At 36.7% G+C, this 23,024-nt stretch overlaps 9 protein-coding genes across 9 annotated transcripts; 5 read left to right on the forward strand and 4 right to left on the reverse strand.

Annotated features, from left to right (window-relative positions):
* Positions 1 to 139: 139 nt before the first annotated feature.
* Positions 140 to 1,349, forward strand: I206_106140 (uncharacterized protein; the record flags this gene model as incomplete). The annotated part of the gene is made up of 5 exons (XM_019156693.1): positions 140 to 316; positions 454 to 559; positions 725 to 824; positions 929 to 1,171; positions 1,244 to 1,349. The coding sequence occupies 5 exons, from the start codon at positions 140 to 142 to the stop codon at positions 1,347 to 1,349; spliced, it is 732 nt and encodes a 243-aa protein (XP_019010495.1).
* Positions 1,350 to 1,661: 312 nt separating this feature from the next.
* Positions 1,662 to 3,413, reverse strand: I206_106141 (uncharacterized protein; the record flags this gene model as incomplete). Its single annotated transcript, XM_070203261.1, has 5 exons — positions 1,662 to 1,869; positions 1,938 to 2,113; positions 2,200 to 2,365; positions 2,432 to 2,736; positions 2,802 to 3,413. 5 exons carry the CDS (start codon positions 3,411 to 3,413, stop codon positions 1,662 to 1,664), a joined length of 1,467 nt encoding a protein of 488 aa, XP_070059362.1.
* A 417-nt stretch (positions 3,414 to 3,830) lies between these two features.
* I206_106142 (uncharacterized protein) lies at positions 3,831 to 4,661 on the forward strand (the record flags this gene model as incomplete). Its single annotated transcript, XM_019156695.1, has 4 exons — positions 3,831 to 3,879; positions 3,994 to 4,228; positions 4,472 to 4,554; positions 4,621 to 4,661. The coding sequence occupies 4 exons, from the start codon at positions 3,831 to 3,833 to the stop codon at positions 4,659 to 4,661; spliced, it is 408 nt and encodes a 135-aa protein (XP_019010497.1).
* Positions 4,662 to 5,058: 397 nt separating this feature from the next.
* I206_106143 (uncharacterized protein) lies at positions 5,059 to 6,824 on the reverse strand (the record flags this gene model as incomplete). Its single annotated transcript, XM_019156696.1, has 4 exons — positions 5,059 to 5,723; positions 5,800 to 6,444; positions 6,504 to 6,679; positions 6,793 to 6,824. The coding sequence occupies 4 exons, from the start codon at positions 6,822 to 6,824 to the stop codon at positions 5,059 to 5,061; spliced, it is 1,518 nt and encodes a 505-aa protein (XP_019010498.1).
* Positions 6,825 to 7,379: 555 nt separating this feature from the next.
* On the forward strand, positions 7,380 to 8,078 carry I206_106144 (uncharacterized protein; the record flags this gene model as incomplete). The annotated part of the gene is made up of 3 exons (XM_019156697.1): positions 7,380 to 7,545; positions 7,669 to 7,796; positions 7,923 to 8,078. 3 exons carry the CDS (start codon positions 7,380 to 7,382, stop codon positions 8,076 to 8,078), a joined length of 450 nt encoding a protein of 149 aa, XP_019010499.1.
* Positions 8,079 to 9,007: 929 nt separating this feature from the next.
* Positions 9,008 to 11,609, forward strand: I206_106145 (uncharacterized protein; the record flags this gene model as incomplete). The annotated part of the gene is made up of 5 exons (XM_019156698.1): positions 9,008 to 9,321; positions 9,437 to 9,738; positions 9,838 to 10,798; positions 10,907 to 11,065; positions 11,123 to 11,609. 5 exons carry the CDS (start codon positions 9,008 to 9,010, stop codon positions 11,607 to 11,609), a joined length of 2,223 nt encoding a protein of 740 aa, XP_019010500.1.
* A 478-nt stretch (positions 11,610 to 12,087) lies between these two features.
* I206_106146 (uncharacterized protein) lies at positions 12,088 to 18,944 on the forward strand (the record flags this gene model as incomplete). The annotated part of the gene is made up of 23 exons (XM_019156699.1): positions 12,088 to 12,191; positions 12,288 to 12,533; positions 12,675 to 12,876; positions 12,967 to 13,152; positions 13,233 to 13,352; positions 13,417 to 13,521; positions 13,578 to 13,656; positions 13,713 to 13,726; positions 13,789 to 14,112; positions 14,182 to 14,357; positions 14,411 to 14,549; positions 14,609 to 14,899; positions 14,968 to 15,099; positions 15,156 to 15,260; positions 15,327 to 15,343; positions 15,400 to 15,503; positions 15,561 to 15,590; positions 15,647 to 15,841; positions 15,906 to 15,970; positions 16,023 to 16,106; positions 16,162 to 16,272; positions 16,343 to 17,184; positions 17,237 to 18,944. 23 exons carry the CDS (start codon positions 12,088 to 12,090, stop codon positions 18,942 to 18,944), a joined length of 5,379 nt encoding a protein of 1,792 aa, XP_019010501.1.
* A 246-nt stretch (positions 18,945 to 19,190) lies between these two features.
* Positions 19,191 to 20,987, reverse strand: I206_106147 (uncharacterized protein; the record flags this gene model as incomplete). Its single annotated transcript, XM_019156700.1, has 6 exons — positions 19,191 to 19,300; positions 19,393 to 19,680; positions 19,765 to 20,296; positions 20,362 to 20,685; positions 20,744 to 20,761; positions 20,814 to 20,987. 6 exons carry the CDS (start codon positions 20,985 to 20,987, stop codon positions 19,191 to 19,193), a joined length of 1,446 nt encoding a protein of 481 aa, XP_019010502.1.
* A 609-nt stretch (positions 20,988 to 21,596) lies between these two features.
* I206_106148 (uncharacterized protein) lies at positions 21,597 to 22,652 on the reverse strand (the record flags this gene model as incomplete). Its single annotated transcript, XM_019156701.1, has 10 exons — positions 21,597 to 21,617; positions 21,684 to 21,707; positions 21,768 to 21,779; positions 21,847 to 21,926; positions 21,989 to 22,012; positions 22,089 to 22,141; positions 22,214 to 22,272; positions 22,397 to 22,456; positions 22,514 to 22,531; positions 22,623 to 22,652. 10 exons carry the CDS (start codon positions 22,650 to 22,652, stop codon positions 21,597 to 21,599), a joined length of 381 nt encoding a protein of 126 aa, XP_019010503.1.
* Positions 22,653 to 23,024: the final 372 nt, after the last annotated feature.

Raw genomic sequence — 23,024 nt, forward strand, 5'->3', positions numbered from 1 at the left:
AATGACATCATCGTTTATTTAGTACATCATAACGATAAAAAGGAGGGGAATTGTTGAAAGCGTTTGAACATTATAAATTGTTTTTTTTGCGTTTCTTTTGCCAAATATCGTCGAAGAAGAAAATATAGAACTCAGCAATATGGCGAAAACAGCTAATACCCCTACATATAGTACAGCAGGTACTGTCTCCGCACCAATTGATTTATCAGGATTGAAAGGTGAATATACTACTTTAAATTTACAAAATGGTAGTAAAGGAAAGAAAGTCGTAAAACCAAATGTAAAAGTCACTTTGACCAGTTTAACTATTAATAATGTGAGCTCTATTATATAAATTGTGACCTTCAATTTTGATCATTGTTCTCGTCTTGAAATATATCCTTACAACTGCAATTTGTATTTTGAGATGATTAAGAGCTGACGAGATTAATTGATTTTGATCTATCTATCTAGTCTGGTACTTTGAGAAGAATTTATAGTGTTGTTATACCTATTATATATTCTGATAAATTCTATAAAGAAGTTAGAGATCCATTACTTGATGATGTGAATAAATTGAGTAAGTGATAAACATTTATATTACTTACTCCTTTCCCCTCATGTTCTGTCATCATATAATGGATTAACAAGTCTTGAAGTCAGAAGACTTCCCTTTACTGTCTTCACCGTTCCATGATCCAATGGAATAATCTCACTAATATTCCTTCTTTATTTTTCAAAATAGTATACTACGCAGACATACCTGTAGGAGCAATTTGTTGCAAATTTGATAATTTGGCCAAAGGTTCAAAAGAACCTCCTACATTGGTTATTCTTACTCTTGCGTGAGTGCGACCATCTCTCTTGCACAATCCACCTCCTCGCTCCTTGTTCAGTCTCGAACCAGACAATTAGGAAATAAAACTCACGAAATTCTCATCTATCGTAGAATTCTCGCACCATATCGATCATTGAATTTAGGAACTTCACTTCTTTTATCTTCACTCAAAGCTTCGATAAATCCAATTACACCACCTCCACCTATACCTTCAGATAATAAAACAAATACAAGATCATCTTTAACTGTTGTTCCACCTCGTGTAAAAGTTAATAGAGCTTTAGCACATGTTCAAGTTGGTAATTTAGATGCTAAGAGGTTTTATGAAAGATTGGGATTTAAAGAAATTGGAATGTAAGTTTAAATCGTGTAGTTTTCACGTTTTTCAAAAGTAGAATTTGGACTTAATTCTGATTGTCTTTTTAGTGAGGAAAATTATTACTCAAAAGTTGAACCTCATGGTGCGATAATTATGGTTTGTGAGGATATAACGACTGCCATAGGAGAAAATCAACCTAATGGATCATCATAAAACCAATCAAGTAAATATTGACTGGCAAAAATCGATTTTGCTGTAATTCAGAAGTCGAAGCATTGATAAAATTACAAAAGGGCATAGGCAATTTAAGTGACTATGTAGTAAAAAAACAATGACTTCTCTAGGTTTCATTGAATCATGATATATATATACCTTGCATGAAGTTGTATGCATTCATGCTTCATTGATAAACTAATATCCCATAACACTGATATTCTGCAAAATGGCTTTATAAAAGTTATAGCTACCCAGGGAAGCAAAATTGTGAAACAAGTATATGCATACATGATGTGTGAATGAACTATCTTAAAACACTCTTAATCCGCCTAATCCACTCAAACCCTCTCCATCTACAGGTCCAATATCAACTTCGACTCTAATTTCAGCAATTGCACCAGTCATTCCAACTCCTCCGAAAAGTGATGAGAAGAGTTCGTCAACTTGTTCTTCATGCCATCCATTCGATAGAGGAATAGGTACAACGAAATTTTGAGCTTTTTCATGAACGGTATATCTGGTTAGGGGATGATCAGATCATTAGTTTAAATCCATAATACTAAAACATTTAAAAACACTACACACCTCAATTTTCTTCCTTTTGAACCACCCCTCTCAGCTTCTCTTTTCTTTTTCTTTTCTTTTCTCAAATGAGTTAAATCCGCTGCTGGACCTGAACCTGATCTTGATTCAATCACTTCACGTAAAAGTGATCGATATCCTGATTCTTCAGATTCCATTAATGTTTTATCTGATTCGCGCTGTGTTATTGAAATGCAAAATATTAGCAATCTTCTCCAGATGACAACCATATATGACTTGATGATGTTTGTTTTGAGTTACTCACCTTACTTGCTAATCCAGCTTCTATAGCTTCTACTACACCACCATTCCCACTTTTCACACTTTGTAAGAATTTACTACCTCCAGCTTGTTTTGATCCAAGTTGTAATGAAGCAGCTTGTATCTTTGTTGACCATTTTTGAAGAATCGGTAATAATTGATTATGATTTCTATTCAATCCAAATAAACATCAGAATCAACGCGATATTAAAAAATATGGATAATTGTCAACTTACGAATCGCTCAATTTGAGACTAGACGAAGCGCTTTCTTTCCAATAATTTTCTTCATCAAATTCATCTCTTTTCCTCTTTCCTAAATCTACTTTCTTACCGCCTTCTTCAGGTAGAACCAAATTTTCACGTATAGTAAATAGCCTTTCATTTAATTCACTAAGAGATTTGAGTATCTCGTTCTTTTTGATTAAAATCTCATTCTCTGGATCGTTTGGATAATTGTCCTCATGTTTAGGTAGGGATTGAGAAGTGGTCAAAGCTTTTTGGAATGTTATTCTCAACGTCAAAAGGGACTCAAAAAGTGCCTGTTACCATTTGCGCATTAGTTTAATCATCTTTCATTTAGGGAACGAGAAGCAATTTCACTTGCCTTCTGACGCCTTATTCCTACACCTTTTTCAATATCCTTTGCTCGTGAATCTCGCAATGATGCCATAGGATCTAAAGCTTTATTCAAAGATTTGGCACTCGGACGTAACCTTTCATGTGCTTCCTCATCTTCTTCTTGCTCGTCATCTTCATCTTCGTCATCGTCATCGTCATCGTCATCATCTTCATCGACCTCTTCATCTTCGTCATCCTCGACCTCAGCGTCATCTTCCTCATCTTCCTCTTCATCCTCTTCACTATCCTCTACATTTCCAAAAGCCATCGCACCACTTCGGTCCTCCTCTTCTTCTTCTTCATCATCATCATCGAATATCTTTTGTCTACCAACTTTTTGTCCATCATATTTGACCCCTCTTAATGTACCACCTTCTGATGATTCATGATTTGTATTATTATTATGATTATTATTATTATGATTATTCAAATTCGATCGTAACCTAGAAGGACCAACATCCAAATAATGTTCTTTACCTTCATTCGTATCTTTTTTAGGTAATGATAATGAATCTAAAGAAGTATATGCTGATTCCGGATCTACATATTTAGGTTGAGAAGCAGTTAATTTCTTGATTTGATCGGCAAGCGATGACATGTTTGAAAGGTTACAAGTCCTTATGGCAAAGTGAATATGATCTGTCCCTGTGTTCTAAATGTACTTGGAAGTGTTGTTGATGATTATATTTGGTATAGAACAAATAGTCGAATTGCAAGATTAATCAATTCAATGAAAATCAATCTGGACTACCTCCATCTTTTTGTAAGTTGACAATTTTGAACTTTTTGAGAATGGGATTAGATTGAATATTACTTGATTAAGTAATTTGCCACTTGACGCGTGTTTTGGGATTTAATGTTGACTTTACAGCATACGAGTAATTCGCAGCAGGCCAAACATAAAATAGACCACGATCATCAATAATCATCCATTTTAACATCTTCTTGGCTTTTCAAAATCATTCGTAGTATTCCTAACAAGAATCTAACCAATTTGTAAAGAATTAAAATCAAAATGTTCTTTCATTTATCAGCTTTAAGTGTATTTTTGATAATCGCATTTTGTAAGTAAATTTCTATTTCTTGGCAATCATTTTGTTTTTTTTTTGTTTTTTTGGCATATACATATATTAAAATGAAAATTATACTTAATAAAATTTACATTTGTTTTTATATAGTAATAATTTATTATAGATCAAGAATATTACCAATTGCTTCAAAATATTTACCTACTTCTTTAGTTGCAAAATTTACAAATTATGAACCTTTAAGAAATTTTTCATTTTCTGAACAAGCTAATGCAGGTATTACTTCAAATAATTTTGATTTAGAATCAAATAATATTTCAGAAAATAGTGGTGAAAGTAGAATTGGATTAGATGAAAGAGGTGTAGAAGAAATAAGAAGAATTATGTGAGTTTTGAATTTTGCTTAAAAGTTTTTTTCTTTTTTTTTTTGGTTATGATAATTTTATTCTACTCTTTGATTTTTATTCTTTGTTTTTCGTGTTTTCCAAGTTCTTTTGGAAACTATCTTTTTTTTTCATTTACTCATAGTTTCCCCAAACATACATCTGTGTATCATCTATTTCAACCTTTCTCCCAATTCGTTCCAAATGTGTCGCAATACTGATTTCATCTCTTCACATCTCGCTAGGGCAATCGAAAAATGTACTTTTGATCAAGCTAGATTAATTAGACATAATAGGATTTTAGCTAAAAATGGAATTGCTCCTGATGGTAAATCTCATTTTATATCAAACTTCATTGAAGTAAAATGTACTGATTAATTATGACTAAATATAGGAACACCAATGGATAGTAAAGCAATTACAAGATTATCATAATTCTTATTGATTTTAAAACGTTGTTTATATTTAACTTTTAACAATCTATGATGATTTCGTTCTTTCTTAAATCTACAATATACCTTAATCCAACGTTTTATCCTGTGAATTCTCAACAAGTTAGATATCTTACTTTAATGTTTTATATCTTTCATTACGAAATACCGGTAGTTACCAAGAGTCATTCGTGAATCTAATGAGAGATCGTAAATTCTATTTGTGCATGTTTTTATTTATATTTTCCAAATGTTTGATGTAAAATACAATTTGTTGTCTACAAGTTCTACAAGTAAAAGTGCATGAAATACATAATGCACCTGTATGACGAAACAATGATACATTCAAACTCTTGACAAAAATCCTCATATGTTTCATTCACATTATCCTTTAATCGTTTTTATGCTCCGTACAAATATTCAAAGAAAGTAGGTTTATCTTCCCAACCTTTCCTCCTATTCAAATTATAATTCCCATTCCCATTCTCAATCGATTTCAATCCATTTGACAAAAATCGATCTGGTCTTGACAAATTAGAATTCGATATAATAGGTGGTAAATCACCTAAATCAGAACCAAAATCACTCCATTCATCATCTGGTGGTATTTTTGAATTCATATTCAAATTTGAAATTCTATTAGGTGCTGGTGGTAATATTAAACTATCTTCTAATAATGAATAATCTGAAGTTCCACCTTCTGAACTTGCATATGCAGAAGAAGTATTTGAAATTGTTCTTTCCAATTCAACTTGATTATTTATAATTAAATTTTGACTAAATTCTTCAGGTAAAGAAGTAATTGTTGTATCCCCTTCTAAATTATATCCTATTTCTTCTTCTTCTTCTTCTTCATTATCATCTCCACCTCTTTCTGTAGCTGTATCAGAATCTAATTCTGATGCAGTAAAAGATCCTGTAGAATCTGGTCCAGATAATGAGGATAATTCTGATGTTTCAGGAGTTATCAATTGATTGGAAATATTTATACGAGGTTTTATTATGGTTGGTACGATAATATTAGTTAATCTTATTGATTCGCCAGATAATGTTTGATGAGTCTCACCTAAATCATCATATTTGACTTAGTTATTCGTTTTATATGTAAAACGCATTTGAGATGAAAAGATGCTCTAACTCACTCCATGAGACTAATTCATAATACCTAACTAAAATATGAATTACCAATCTCTCAAAACTATCTACGATATACCAACTTAAATGTACAGGTGATCTAGATATTTCCATTATTGACGGTATTTCTTTATCATTGACTTTAGGTAAAGAAGGAAGTAATCCTATAATTTGATGTTGAGGTGGTAATCTTCTTCCAGGTCTATTCGAATTTCCAATTTGACCATTATTTGTAATTGTACTTGTATTTATTGATTGTTCGAATAAAGATAAATCAATAAGTATATTATCTATAATTTTCCAACTTGGTCCTTCTCTTAAATCATTTATATTTGAAGTCGAAATATTCCATCCTTCACCAGATAACCAATTTCTTAATTCTCCTTCAACAGTGTTGATTAAACCTTCTACTCTTTTTCCTCTCTTTCGTAATAATTGTCTTGTACCTTTGAGAGAAAGATTAAAATTTCCATTGACTGAATCATGTGAATTTAAACCTTTAGGAGGTAAGATTGTAGAAGGTATAGATTGTTTTCTTGGAATTGTATCTCCATCAAAGTATGCTGGAGGTTTAGAACGAGATTGTAATGGTACTGAAGGATAATAATCTGATTTTAAAGGAGGAGCAATATGCGGATTTGATGCAAAAGCAGCTAAATACCAATCAAAATAAGCTTTGGTTTTGTAGATCTCATGCAATAATATAGCTTACCATTATCTAATCTCCTTATAACTCTTTTACCCTTTCCATTAAGCTTGTTATCTACTCTAGGAGCTAATTTAGCTTCCCTACGAGCTTGAAGTTTTTCTCGTTGTTGGGAGTTGTATGATTCAATTTGTCTCTGAGAGGTATTGGTGGGATTTTGTAAAATTGCTGGGAGTCGTAAACTGTTTTCATACTAAATATCAGTTTTCAAGCTTAAAGTAACAATTTGAGTGAAGTTAGGTGGCAAACCTCAAAAGTAGAGCTACAGATATTTTCGCTGACAATTGGAACTTACGGCGCAGGAGCTGAAGGATCGATTGTGGACATCTTGGGTGTACTTGAGTCTCGAAGGAAGTCAAGCGTTGTTACACATTAGATTATCAAAAGAGAATATACTCCGTTATATACTACTCTGATCTTATCGCTTCTTGCCGGTTATCTACTATTCTCGATCGAAACAAACTCAACCTCCACCGGTTGAATCAGTTTCACGCCTAAATACTGGTCTTAGTAGTCACATTCACGCTGCATGCCTATCAATGCTTATTTCGGAAGTCGGTTGATGTGATGCGATGATGCATGTCATGTTGCAAGATTGATAACCATTTCGTGTTGCAATTCCTTTGGCATCAACGCGTATTTGACGATTCTACATACAGCATCAGACTTTGTGCACTTGGTAGTCTAGTCTAAGGAGTGACAGTAAGACGAAATGGCAGCAGGATTGAAGAGTACGTGTTCTCCCCTTTCTTTCCTCTTCGTATACATCATCCTTTGTCCTTGATGAAGAAATCTTTGGCTAATAAAATGTTACTTTATTTTTACTCATTCATCACTCTTTGTTTTTTCACTCGCCCTTCATGACAATGAACATAAATAATCATGCCACCTCATCTATCAACTATAACTCGACCAATTCAAAAACCCCATGATATACCATTCATTCAACAAATAGCCGTTATATTATTATCATTCGTTTTGGCAGCTGGATTTTTATTGGTAATTCTCAGTTGTGCATTATGGGCAAATTGGTTACCACTTTTAGTCGGTAAGTTCTAACTATTTCATCTGTACAAATTCTCTTATTTTGACATTCATCATTCTGAACTTTGTTCTATGCATTTCTTCTTTCATCTCATGGTATAAAACGCTGACATAATTAATCATATAGCTCTAACATTCGTTCTTGCTCCTCTACCTAATTCAATTTGTTCAAGATGTTCAAGAGCAGATGATATAAGTCCAGAATATAATTCAGCTTATGTGGACTTTGGTAGATTTTTAACTGGTATGCTAGTTGTAAGTAAACTTTTATCGTTGAGCACGAAGGTCGTACTTCGACTGAATACTTTCCAAGACGATTCATGAGTATGAGGGAGATGGGAAATGTCAGAATAATATACTAATTAACTCCATGATAAATAGACAACTGGTCTTTCCCTTCCTGTATTACTCGCTCATTCAAAACTTATACAACCTGCTGCATGTTGGATGTCAATAGCAGGTGGTGGATTAGTTTACGGTACTATTTTAATTTACTCAGGTTGGTTTGGTGGAAGTTCAGATGATGAGGGTTGGTAAACTTCTTAAATTTGTATTGCCTGATTGATTTAGACAGTAGCCAAATGGACAAGCAGACCGGCAGGATGGATGATTTATAAATGGCATCCTCCGAAGGTTTAGTCAATAATTGAGAGGAATTCGGTCAAGCAGACGTGATAATAAGATTTGTATGTATGCATGAATTTGAAGACGATCTATAAGTGGAGTATCACTAGGAATCATCAAACGTAATGTGTACATGCTTGGCACAAGATACGACTCTTCAATCATTGCAGTGACTTTGCTAAGCTAGGGCTGAAAGCGTAGAGAGGAAAGTAGCTACGCCACCCCCGCTTAACCTTACTTCTCCGCGTTTGGATTTGGATTCCAGTTTGGACCAAAATGTTGTTATACTCAGCTTAGATCTCCTCTTAGTCAATGCTCATGGTAGTATCTTTCATACATGATGATCCTCATCCTCCATTAATTATCATCTCATGCTTATACATATCATAAATTCAACCTGAACATTGTTATATACGGTCTCAATTTGATCGCAGCTACCCCAAATAAATCAGGAACGTTCTTTGTTTTCTAATTTCTAATTTCGACCCGACTGTTATTTTAACTGCGCTTCCTTTTTCTTTTCTTAAATTTCATCGCTTTTTCCACTTCTTAAATTCACCTTAATTACTTATCCTCTGATTGTATCCCCTTTTGCTCTTCTCAATTAGTTAGACGCAACTCCAACATCAACCGCATCGACGCGTTCGTACAAGTCTATCCGACCGAAAAAAAAAAAAACCAAAAAAATCCGATTGATAGTACCGCTTCGATTTGAGACACTGCTTTTGTTTACGTTAAGCAAGAACATCTTGAAAAACATTTCAACACCTGTTAGAAAATTGGAGAAACAATCCATCAAAGTGATATTCTTCAATTCGATGAAGGATTCAACTTGATTCAACATGATTACTACTCAACATATCTTAACCGTTCTTACCCTTCTTTCTATATCACTAGCATCTTTACCTCCAGCTCATCATCCAGCTCAAAACCTTGAAACCTCGCCGAGTTCCATACCAGAAATCAGGTCAAAAGGATATTTACCTAAAATACAAAATAGAAGAAAATCTACTCAATTGTACAAAAGGGGTCCAAGTGTTGGAATTAGTGATGTAAACTTAGAAATTCATGAAAGAGCAGCTTCTGTAGATATTGGAAAGGGTAAAAGGGCGTTGAATGTTAATGGTACAGAGGTCAACTTAGGTACTGCACAAAAGTAAGTTTTCAGTCAACATGCTCCTTTCACTGGATGGGGAAGTTACGTTTTCCAGCAACTTTACGTGGTTTTGCCCAAAGATCTGTTTTGACTAATTTATACTTCTTCTCTTTAGCACCTATGTCGTACCGGTTTCGATAGGTTCACCGGCCTCGATTTACCCTTTACAATTAGACTTAGCCTCCTCAGACTTATTAGTAGCTTCGACATTATGTACAACGACTACATGTCCTACTTCGCTTGGACCGACGGTTAATGCATATTACGATGTATCGAAAGGGTCTAGTGGGTTTGAAGTGGTCAATGGGAATAAGACGTATTGGAATTCTAGCTACGCGGATGGGACTACTGCTAGTGGAATTGTGGTGAGGGAGGTTCTGACTATGGGTGAAGTCGTCCTTGATGGACAGGTCATGGGTGAGTCATCTTTCAGCTCTGATAACAGACGCAGGCGATGCTCCGATGTTTAAGAGGTAGCGGGGGTTATGTTAAGAGCTGATTATCCTGTTATTATAGGTCTAATGAACGCAACGAATCTTACTTTATCTCAACAGAAAATATCGGGTATAATAGGCTTAGGATTTCCAAGATTATCAGCATTGTCACATATCCTCCTTGAGCCGACCACGGCAGATGATACTTCCTCATCCTCTTCTTCTGCCTCCATCTCAGCATCCTCCGCTGCCAATTCCGCTTCGTCATCCATATCTACAAGTTCAGCGTCATCGGTCTCAACCACCTCCTCTTCGAAGGCAACACCTACATACTATCCACCTGTTCTAGAAAATTTAGTCAGTCAACCTCATGTACCATATCCCGTCTTTGCACTGGCTCTTGCTCCACCACCTTCCAACACAACCTCGACATCCACGGCTACGTCCTCATCTGCCACATCAAGCAGTACATCACGATATCAAAGTCAGATTGGTTCATTGACTTTAGGGGGCGTATCAAATCATTATATTTCAAACGATACTGACTCAGGAAGGACAGTGGACGATATAGAATGGCATCAAGTTATACCTTTTGGAAAAGCTAAATCATCCACTAATGACTCCGCACAAGCTTTATCGAGGACAAATACAATTTCATCTACCGCTATTTCTACTTCTGCATCTACTACACCCACTTCATCTTCATCTGCCAATGGAGATTCATCAAGGAAGAAAAGAAGTTCTTCATCTGAGTTGAATACCTTTCCGTCGAATCTAGATGAATTAGGAGATGAAGAATATCTATTTTGGACTTTGGAATTACATAATTTATCTTTGAATGGTACTGACATAACATTAAATTCGAGTTATGCGGATTTAGGTCTTGGTTCTTTAGCTCTTTTAGATGTGGGTTTTAATGGAATTTCTGGACCTCAACAAGATGTTGTCAAGATTTTTGAAAAAATAAGTGATGCCAGACAAGTAGATGAAGGTCAATGGGTCGTACCATGTAATACGAAGATGACTTTGGGTTTTTCCTTTGGGTATGTCTGATTTCTATCCTATATGCGCAGTCCCTGTCGCAGTCTATCAGAGATGTGGATGTGTTCATGTGATTATTGACCGCGCTGACCTATGTCTCATTCACGCAGCGGTCGATACATTCAACTTCAACCGTCTGATTGGATTTCAACCCAAATCGATTCATCTTCTTTGTGTCTCGCTTGGCCGATCGTAGCCCCATCAACCGGTGATGGTATGGATTGGCAACTCGGTACACCTTTCTTGAAGAAAGTGTACAGTATATTCAGGTTAGTCGGCTCGAAATTCCTAATCCTGTGAGGTTCTGACTGATTTTGTGTAAATAGTTACGGTATAAATGGTATACAAGCTCCTTTAGTTGGTTTTCTACCACTTGAAAATAATCCAACTTCGACTAATTCTGGAAATGGAACCAACACTACTACGTATAACCCAGATTCACCAACTCCAACAACTATTGAAGAATTACATCTTACAACAACTATTCAAACTATATTACCTAATCAAATTTTACCTGATCCAACTTATACTACACCTTCTTATGTATATTCAACAATTTTACAAACTGGTATAAATCAATATATTGGTTTAGCAAATAACTCAATTTATTCTGAAATTGAAGAAGTACCTGTAGTTAGCTTGGATAGTGCAGCTACTTCCAGAATGGCAAGTATGGCTGGAGGTGAAAATGGTGGTTCTGCCGCTTCTGGAAGTGGTACAAGTGGAGCAAGTAAAAATGATTTATCATTAATTGGAATAGGAATGATTTCGGGATTGTTCTTAGGTGTATTTGGTATTTTAGGTCATTTGTGATTGTTAGATAGGAGTTCATCAATCATAGTTGCGATAATTTATCTATAAGATATTCACTTGTATCATTTAATGTAATATTTCATAGCATGATCATAGGACATTATAGAAAATATGTAAGATGTATTTCTATTTCTAGTTTTCTACGCATTACAGTACTACTCGTAGTCTTTAGCCGATTGTCATACCCCATGGGGAAATACTCGGATCCGATGAAATTGTCAATACTCGTATGAATTACAACGAATATACATAAATGCAATCTTTCTTGTCTTTCTATTTGCTTTCAATAGATAAGACTAAAAGGATCAAGACCTAGAGATATCGTTGTGATAGTCCGTTTCATTTCAAATAGACTTTGTACGAAGTGATCATAGAGATTCCTGTTGTTCCATTTTAACCACTAATCCATTCTGGTCATCCTCAACATCTTCAAAACGAATTTAGAAATCATCGGAATAAAATCAAGAATAAAATCAAAATGTCAATTGAAAATCACTTATCTACGTTATTCTCTGATGATCATTCACCTTCATCTTCAGATAAAGAATGGGAAAACCTTTTGATAGAATGGCAAAAATTACAGTAAGTGTATTTGCTCTTTTGTTTTGTATGTCTTGGTTAGATACGAAAGAGATTAATAAGGATTTTGAAGTTGATTGAGCTGATGTTATTCTTTAGTCCCTCTACTAATGGGATTTACGATGATGAAGAAGATGATTCTCCTGAATACGTTTATAACACAATTACTTGGCCTAGTATTTTAGATTATTTACCTACTTCAGAAAATGCTGGACCTTCTTCTCCTTCATTTCCCCCTTCAAATTTAATTGATGAAGTTAAACTAAATGAGAATGAAAATGGAAATGGACATTCAGAGAGTAGACAAAATAAATCTGGACAAAATTTATTGACTAGAATACAAAGGTTAGTTCATCTTGGTTTCTCTGTTAACCTGCTGGCCTTGAGCAAAATGTATTGCTATATTATGCAAGAACGACTCAACTGAATAGAACAGGACTTCAAAGTACCGAAATGTATAAGCTAATTTATCATCTACACATTCAGTCATTTAACCATTACAAGTACTTTGAATTCTCTCATCACCCTTTTGTCAAGTTCAAAATCAGATGATGAGATACAATCTGAATTAATCGAGATAATGGGTTTCGAAGGAGATGGATTAGAATTAGTTGAAGAGATATTGAAACCCGGTATAAGGGATATGATTGTTGATCAAATCGGTAATAATGGTGAATCAAGTGGTTCGGTAAGTTCAATAACTGTTCATAACAATTAAAATTCAATACGTTACATCCACACCGGTTCTGGGATTGACTTTATCATGCCATGAAAATAGAGATCCAGAGGTACAAGTACACCAAATTATCTTCCTAATAATCGAATGACAGTAAAAGCTGGTAAAGGTAAAGAGAAGAAAACGCAAATCAACATTTCTGATGTAATTGGTTCTGCTGAAGACATAGAAAGGAGAATTCAAGAACAACTGGAAAGACCGAAAGCTATGTTTTCTGAGGATGGTCCTGTACGTGATGGATCTTTGATTTTTGAACGGTCTGGTTTGTGCATATGGCTTCTTTGAAACTGATTCTCAATGTTACATAGCGAATATTTGAGCAGGAGATTTTACCTCACGTTTACACTGCAAGTGGATCAAAAGCTGTGAATACTTCTTATGGAGGAAAAATGGCCTTACCGATAGGTACACAAAGGCATATCAACGATGTGAGCAAATTTAATCAAGAAGGGGCATCTCAAGTACAGGCTGACCTATTTGTAATTTTTGCAGACTTTTGAGGAAGTTACGGTGCCCCCATCGAATCCTGTACCGCCAAGGCGAAACGAACGACCTGTCAAAATTTCAGAACTCCCACGATTGGCCAGAGGATGCTTCGTGAGTCTCAGTCGGCCACTTGATTTCGGAATGCAAGCTGAGGGGACACTTCACAGAAATATGTGGAACTCAATAGAATGCAAAGTGTTGTACAGCCCACAGCGATGAATACAAATGAGAATATGCTTGTCTGTGGTGAGTGATGTAAGCTATGTGGTATGTGACTAGATGCTGATTCATGATTTGCTTAGCTCCTACTGGTGCTGTTCGTTGACCTTTTAACCGTTTTGAAGCTGATGCAGAAGATGGCGCTGATAAGCTTCACAGGGTAAAACTGATGTTGCGATTATGTCAATCATCCGAGTCTTATCGCAACACGTAATACCTGGTCCTTCAACTCATCCTTCCGGCTTCAACATCAACCGAGATGCTTTCAAGGTAATCTACGTAGCGCCTATGAAAGCTTTGGCCGCCGAGATAGTAGCGAAATTTGGCAAAAGATTAGCATGGTTAGGTATCAAGGTCAGAGAATTGACCGGAGATATGCAAATGACGAGACAAGAGATTAATGAGACTCAGATTATCGTGACTACTCCAGAGAAATGGGATGTGGTAACGCGAAAACCTACTGGTGAAGGCGAACTTGCCTCGGTGAGGCAGCTATTCTGTCCAGCCAAAACTTGTCGATGTTAACTGATAAAGTATAATACTGAAATTTAGAAAGTGAAACTTTTAATTATCGATGAAGTGCACTTACTGAATGAAGATCGAGGTGCTGTCATTGAGACTATTGTAGCTAGAACTCTTCGACAAGTCGAATCAAGTCAATCTCTTATTCGAATCGTTGGTCTTAGTGCTACTTTGCCGAATTACATTGATGTTAGCGATTTCTTAAGGTGAGTCGAGTGGGTTATGAGTTTAAAACCCATAACTAATGATGATGACGCAGAGTCAATCGATATCAAGGGCTATTCTTCTTTGACGCTTCGTTCAGGCCTGTTCCGTTGGAACAACATTTCATCGGAGTGTCAGGTAAACCTAGATCTCAGATGTCAATCAGAAATATGGACAGGGTCGTCTTCGATAAGGTCAGTTGGATTTATATTTAGTGACTGTAAGCTGGTGACTGACTATTCGCAATTCGAAGGTCTCTGAATTGGTACAAGAAGGACATCAAGTGATGGTCTTCGTTCATGCTCGAAAAGAAACAGTCAAAACGGCTCAGAAATTGAAAGAAATGGCGATTGAAGAAGGTGTATCAACTTTCTTTGAGAGAACCGATCATCCGAAATTTGGTCTCTATAAAAGGGACATAGGGACTAGTAGGAATAAAGAGATGAAAGAGCTTTTTGATGCTGGTTTTGGTATTCATCACGCCGGTATGCTTAGAAGTGATAGGAATATGATGGAAAGGATGTTTGAGGATAACGCTATAAATGTACGTGTCAATACTCCGCTGATAAGTCCTCCGCATGGGCGGAAAAGTTGATTAGCAGATGAGATTAGGTTCTATGCTGTACTTCGACTTTAGCTTGGGGTGTCAATTTACCTGCTCATGCTGTCATCATCAAAGGAACTCAGGTATATGATAGTAATAAAGGTTCTTTCATGGATTTGTCTGTGCTCGACGTTCTGCAGGTGAGCTCTTATTGGCAAAACATGTGGCGGGCTCGCTAAGGAAGTTTGATTCGCAGATCTTCGGTCGAGCTGGTCGTCCGGGGTACGAAACGAGTGGTGTTGGGTATATTTGTACGACGCAAGATAAGCTGGATCATTATCTACATACCATCATGGCGCAGGTCAGTCAGATTGACCAGGTCGAACGACTCGCAATGAATGAGGCTGATTCATTGCACTTATTTTAGCACCCTATCGAATCCAAGTTAGTCAACCGACCCATCATTCCCAGATGAGTATAGCTAATTGACATTTGCCTAGATTCATTCCAGGTATGGTAGACTCGCTGAATGCGGAAGTTGCTTTGGGTACCATAGCCAATGTATCGGAAGCTATACAATGGTTAGGCTATACCTATTTGTTCGGTGAGTAAAGAATAACAGAATGTCTCGGTTTTCTCAGACTGACCCCTAGCAATACAGTACGAATGCGAAAAGAACCTTTTATATATGGTCAGTCGTCAATTGCTCCCCACACGTGATGTACAACTGAATCATGGAACAATCAGGAATGCCTCATGATGTGATAAAAGACGATCCACAACTTGGTAATAAGCGAAATGAGCTGATCTCACAAGCCGCTCGTTTACTCCAAGCTGCCAAGATGATTCGATATGACGAAATTGCCAATACATTTGCGATTTCTGACCTTGGTCGTATAGCAGCCAAGTACTATCTCCGATACCAGACTATCGAGGTTTTTAGTGAGTCCACCTGATTAAAATTTCGGCGAAAGCGGGAGAAATGAAAGCTGACAACGGGCTGTAGATACCAAATTCAATACCAGAATGAGTAATGCAGATCTCTTTCAAATGTTATGCGAAGCCACCGAGGTGAGCTATGTTATGACCATTAGAACTATGATTCAGCTGACATACTGCCCAGTTTGACCAAATACAATTGAGGGAGAACGAAGTTGAAGAGCTGGAAGCCATCAACAAAAGCGATGTCATTCCACTCGAAGTAGCTGTAAGATATCGACGCGTTATTGGTGAGATTGCAGCTAACGAAAAAATTACGATAGGGCGGGGCAACGGACAAACGAGGAAAAGTCAACATTCTGCTTCAAGCCCATGTATCCAAAGTTTACATTGAAGATTTCGCTTTGGTCTCCGATGCAGCCTATGTCGCTCAAGTGAGTGAATCTGCTGTCACATGGCTAAGCTATCGGTGGATGCAGCTGATGATACTTGCGCCAATTACAGAATGCAGCTCGTATCATCCGGGCTTTGCTTGAGATCGCCCTCAGTCGGCATTGGGCAAATTGCGCTTATCTATTAGTTGAACTCAGCAAATGTATAGAACAGAGACAATGGGTTTACGATCATGGTCTAGCTCAGCTTAATGTCCTTCAACGAGATACCTTGCACAAGCTCAATCAGTATACAACGGACGATATGACTATCGCGGACTTCCGTAATATGTCGGCAATCGAATTGGGCGACTTCATACATATGAACGAAAAACACGGTCAAGCTGTTCTCGACGCTGCTAATATGTTCCCCACGGTAGGAATGACATACAAGCTTCGACCTATGTCTCATGATCTTCTGCAGATACACGTAAAAGTAGTGCCTGAATTCAAATGGAATAACAAGGTCTCAGGCGGAAGTGAGCCATTCTATGTCTGGGCTCAAGATGAAGAAGGTCTCAACATCTATCAATGGAGAAGCGTCAGAATACAACCTACAACAACGGTAATTGAGCTGGACTTCATCTTACCATTCAATGATACCCTCCCAGCCTCAATCAGTATCGTATCAATCTCAGATAGATGGTTATGGTCTCATGAACAAATCACAATTCAATTAGACGATCTGGTTATGCCTGATCACCCTTCACCCCATACGGAATTACTCGATATTCCTTTCTTGCGGTTATCATGTTTCGATGATCCTGCCTTGGAATCTGCTTATAGGGGAAGCATGGACACCTTGAATAGTCTTCAGAGTCAAGCCTTTTGGACTATATATAATACAAGCGTTAATGCTCTCATCGCTGCGCCTATAGGAAGTGGGAAGAGCTTTTTGGGCGAGGCTGCTATATGGTCAGTTTTCACGGACTGTCCCTTTTATACGTAGCTGATATGAGGACTGTAGGAACGCGTTCCGACATAACAAAGAAGCTCTCGTGCTGGTGATTGTACCTCAACATCATGCCGTTCACGAAACAGTAGCTCGACTTCGATCACTATGCCCGAGAGGCAAAAATATCGATATCACTCCTCTACTCTCAGCAGCGGATTTCAACAAGACCTCATCTCCTAGAGGTGTGATTGGAGTCACTACACCTTACGCGCTGCTCAGTTGTGACAAGCTTGACGATATTTGCACTTCTCCCAAACTTGCTCTCTACGTAATGGAAGATCTTCATTTACTGGACGAGACCTACGAATTATGTATCACCAAGATCCTCACCTTTGCAAGAACGCTTCGAACGAGAATAGTCGGAATCACTTCCTCGTTGGACGACCCATCGAGTTTGGCTTCTTGGCTAGGACTAGATACTATTTCCTCTTCTGAACCTTCAACAGTGTTAATACCACCTGCATTGTTCTCTTTCACACCTTCCAGTCGACCAAATCCAATTGCAATATCAATCAAGCCATTCTCCATACCTCACGGTCCGACTCTGTTACGCTCAATGATAAAACCAACGTACGACATCTTGAAACAATCAATCGGATCAACTATCATCTTCGTACCGTCTCGAAGAGCTTGTACGGAAGTATCTAATGATCTTGTCAAACAGTCTGGTACTGAAATGGATCTGAATGGTTTCCTCACGACTCCGAGAGATCATGTTGAGCCACTGTTACAGAGATTGAGAGATCAAGGATTATTCGAACCAATCTTACATGGTATAGGATATATTCACCCAAATTTAAAACCAGCGGATTTGAGCTTGGTTTTAGAATTATTCGCAAGTGGAGTAATTAGATGTTTAATAGTTGTTAGGAATTTATGTTGGACATTACCTGTTAAAGCTAATACAGTTATTATTATGTCAACACAATATATTCAACTTATTCCTACTTCAAATAAAAAATTTGATAAAGAAGGTAGAGAAATATTTGAAAGAAGAATTACAAATTATTCAAATTTAGAATTAATTAAAATGCAAAGTTTTACTTCAATTAACGCATCACCAATTCAAGAAATTCAATCAAAAATGTTTATAATGTGTCAATCAGAACAAGAAATTTTAATTCAAAAAATTTTAATTAATGGTTTATTTTTAGAATCAAATTTAAATAATTTTTTGATTCAACAACAACAACAAAAAAGAGATTTAATAAATGAATCATGGAATAATTCAAAAATTAATAAAAATAAATTATTTAATCTTTTATCTTTAAAAAAGGATTTAAAAATTTCTACTCCTACTCAATTTTCTTCTGGATTTTTTAAAAAAATAATTGATCAACGTAAAATTAATTTAATTGATTTTTTAAATTATTCTTATTTTAAAGAAAGATTAAAAAAAAATCCAACTTTTTATGAATTATTAAATAATAAAGATGATCAAAATCAAAGTGTTAGTAGACTAATTGATCAATTCTTTGAAGAATTTGATAAGAATAACAATGAAAATGGAAATGAAAATCAAATGAAAATTGATAAAAAAGAAAAAGGAATTAAAAATAAATTGGAAAATGGACATACGAAAGAGCCGGAAGAAGAAGAAGAAGAAGGAGAAGAGATTGATGAGATTGAAAGTAGACGAGTTACCATAGTTTCGGACGGTATCGACGGAGATGCTGAAACGGAAGTTGGGGAAAAGGATGGAGAGACTTTGGAGAAATAGGAAAGAAAGTGAGATAGAACTTACATTGCATATATATGTAAATATATACACATTTCTGTATAATTTCATTGGTTTGCATTCACCATTAGATATGTGCATGACGCTTAAACTTATGTATTGAATAATGTGCATGAATGATAATGCATAGTGAATTATGAAAAAGATGATGGAAGATCGAAAGATTGTATCAATGGTCTGTATATACAATTGCGATTCTATTTAAAATACAAATATCTGAGAAGAGATTCACTTTGACCACGCAATATTTATAGCTTGAGCGAATAAGTCAATCATAGTATCCAACAACTTTCTGGCTCGAGCAACATTAAAATCTTGGAATTTTTCATTTAACACATCTAAAAGTAATTATTTGTATTTCCAAATCAGCAAAGGGCAAGTAAGAATTCATCCGAAGGTAATTACGGAAAAGAAATGAAAATATACTTACCGACTATACGTTTCATTTCATTTGATTCGTAACAAATGACTCGATATGTAAGAAGAATATTCTCTGCCGAATTCTTGTCAATCTCTATAGGTAAAGTTGATTTAGAATATTTCAAGAAAGTTCGAAATTCATTGAACCATATATTTTGTCTGAATTCTTTTGATCCTCTTGAATTTGTTGATGTTTTGTAATCTTGCAAGTGAGATTTAATAGATTGATTAAATGATATTCTGAATATTGAGATCAAATTTGAAATTGCTTCGATTGAGATTTCGATTTGACTAGATTCTGCAAAATAGCAAAATGAAGTCAATCAATATAAACCTCTTAAATTGATTTCGAGCAATTGTACTGTAGGTAAGAAGTATTTACCTAAATCAACTTTGATTTTGTTAATAAAATCTTGGTGCTCTTTTGTAGTTCCATTAGGGAATATAGCTGATTGAACGATATTCAATTTATCTATGTCTGAAAAGACATTGTCATCAAACTTTTTGGTTTCTCCTTTTACTTTGGGTTGACTAGCAGTAATTGTTTCGGAGACTCTGATGATACTTTGTAAAAAAGCCAGAGGGACAGGTGAGGTATTGACTATAGTGTTGTTTATCGTATTGTTCGTATCTTTATTGAGTGCATCCGCTCGTGGGTAATATTTCCCATATCGCGGATCGCTATCATCCCAAGTAGGTGCACGGACAAAAGGAGTGGCACGAGATCCAAAAGACGAGAGGGAGAAGGTGGAATCGGCTCTGCCTTCTCTATGATCATCGTTCGAATTGCCAATAGACGGAGTTACCGATAACTCTCGATCGACGGGAATAACAGATTGGTCACGTCGAATGGTGATGGAGGACGGTGTGGGTGATGGAGGGGAATCGTCGTCACTTTCATCAACTTCGATAGCCTATCGTCGATTTTCTGTTAGTTTACTGACAAGGTGGAGATGGAAAGCAAAGGTATCTATCTCACAACATCAACAGTTGAACCTCTTCTTCCTCCGCTTCTCCAAAATTGGACTTCTTCATCATCATCGTCATCCTCGACTGTAGCTTGTCCTCTGGAAGATCTTCTAGACGAATTTTGATTCGAAAGAGTTCCGGAACCATTCGATGCTCTGCGAGGTGCTCTAGCACGAATTTCAGCTAATTTGGCTCTGAAGTTGGCTGAGCTTGAAATGGGGGGCGGTCGAGGTCGATGAGGAGAAGGGGCTGTGTAAGATCTTCGACGTCGGGGTGAAGGGGTCGAAGTCCTAGATCGACGGATTAGACCAGTGGACGGCGGGGTAGGGGGAGCCTGAAGCAATAAGATGATTAGCTTTGCTTATGGCGAGTTAACAATTTGAGAGGTTTACCATGATGCGTCGCGGAGTCTACACATAACGTCAGCTCATTATTGATTCAAAAGTTGTAAGCTAGACTCACTGAGGGTAGAGCCGGTTCTATGAATTCATGTTTAACGACATGGCGTCTAGGCGCTCTTTTAGGAGTCGATGGTGTGATGGGTGGTTGTGAGATAGAGGAGATTGGTCCTGCACCTCGTCGCAGTACCAAAGCATTCGACGGTGTTGAGGGAGTGGGAGGTGTGAATGGTGCCATTATAGCTTTTCTCGGAGGAGTTGACTATATAAGTATTTGTCAGAGGTAGAACTTTGTTATTTAAGCAGGATAAATAGTTGTAGAGTAGTCACTCAACGGTATCATACTTATCCAGCTGACGAGATATGAATTATCTCTTGATAATACTTATCTATGTTTTGAAAGAGACAATTCGGATATCCTGATTTCGTATAAGTGGGGTTCTGAAGCACAATGTTCCACAGAGTATCGGAAGAAAAGGTTTTGAATAGGTACTTGAAGGTGAAGAGTAGATTAACAATGAAGGGGAAAAGAAGAGTGAATTGGCTTCTAATCGACTTCTTATACTATTCACCAGCCCTTAAAGTGTAATATTCGCATATTCCATCTAACATGATGTACACCTTGACCCTCCGAATTCGAGACATACCAAAGGAATCTCGCTGATTCGCCTAAAATTACTTCTCGTATCCTTCCTCGAAATTTAGACAGAGCCTCGAGGGGTAATTGGTCAGTCGGTCATAGCGGTTTAATCAGTATATTTGGAAGGTACAATCAAGGGATAAACTGATACATGCGGGTAGCTAGACAACGTATAGTAGCGAACGGCGAGATTGAGGAAATAAAGATTTAAAGTTTGGCTTTTGCCCCCTACACAACCACATCTCGTCATCTCAGTATCTTAGCAACATCAGTGAGAAACGAGACTAAGCTTACTTTGAGAACGCCGTCAAGTTTGGTCTGCGAATACCATATCTCGTCAGCTCAATGATTCTTTTCTGATTCGATTAGCTAACTTACAGCGAGCATAACCTGTGCATTGCGAATATTCAGATCAGCTTATTCGTCTCAACAAAAAATCTCAGCTGATGAAACTCACATTGCCCTTGACTTTCAAACTACCTGTCATGAATGCTTTTTGAGCATTGACTTTGCCATCAGCAAGACCAATAAATGTGTCTGCAGAAAATCGAATCATCAGGTACTGCTCTAATTCACTGATTAGGACAATGAGGACTGACCATCACTAAGCGAAATCGAGACGTCTGATTAAGAATCATTAGTTCATTTTTCATACATCTTGTCCCTTCTTAGATGAGCTGATGGGAAATAAAGTCTTACCTGGTTTCTTCGCGGGTCCTTTGGTCACTGTGCCTTCCTTTTTCAAATCAATTCTGATACATGAGCCAGCATCAAATCAGCTATATTGGTAACTGGCCTCAAAATTAACAGCTGAATACACTTACACCCATACAGCTTCTTTACCTTCTGCATTTTTCACATTGAGTTGGAAGATACCGTTTGTCTATTAACGAGAACGAAGAAATCGCACTATCAGCGTCAATCCTTCTTCGAATGTCTATCATACTATGGTAAAATTTCCGAAGAGCTACTAGTATCGGACAGAAATATATGCGCATATTATTTACCTTTTTTATTTGCGCTTGTTTCTCCTTATCTGGCATTTTCTCAAATACACCTGCGAGAGCCTATGTAGAGCATTGAGCATGATTTATGAGAATACCTTGTAAGAGTTGTGAGCTTACAGAGAGGACATCGCTAGTCTATCACCGATACTGATCATTAGCTGACTATTACCACGTACTTCGAGCAACCAAGATTCAGCGCCAAGAGCAGCACATTAGGAGAACATACCTTGAATCCAGGTTCTTTCAAGTCTGACATGTCGGATAGGTTATTCTATCTTGGATGGGAATATGTCAAATTAATGATGATCTATTGAGTGGATGTTTGAAAGTAGATATTGATAGGAAGTTTAGTGAAATATGTTGATAACAGGTAGAGATGATAATGGATAATTTCTAATTGAATCAATTGTTATTATTTGGATATTTCACACTCGTATACCGGTGCAAACGTAATCTAACAACCGGAAAACGTGTCCTTTTATAATTGCTGTAATTTCAATCCGGCTAGTTTTGTAAAGACGTATAACCGGCACGTTTATTTACTTCATCGCATCAATTGGTTAGGTATCAGAAGGGGGTTTATCTAATTTGCTGGAATCAAACCTCATATCTTTTAAGCTAATTTAAG

The sequence above is a fragment of the Kwoniella pini genome, chromosome 8 (genome assembly GCF_000512605.2).
Source record: "Kwoniella pini CBS 10737 chromosome 8, complete sequence".
NCBI classification, from domain to species: Eukaryota; Fungi; Basidiomycota; class Tremellomycetes; order Tremellales; family Cryptococcaceae; genus Kwoniella; species Kwoniella pini.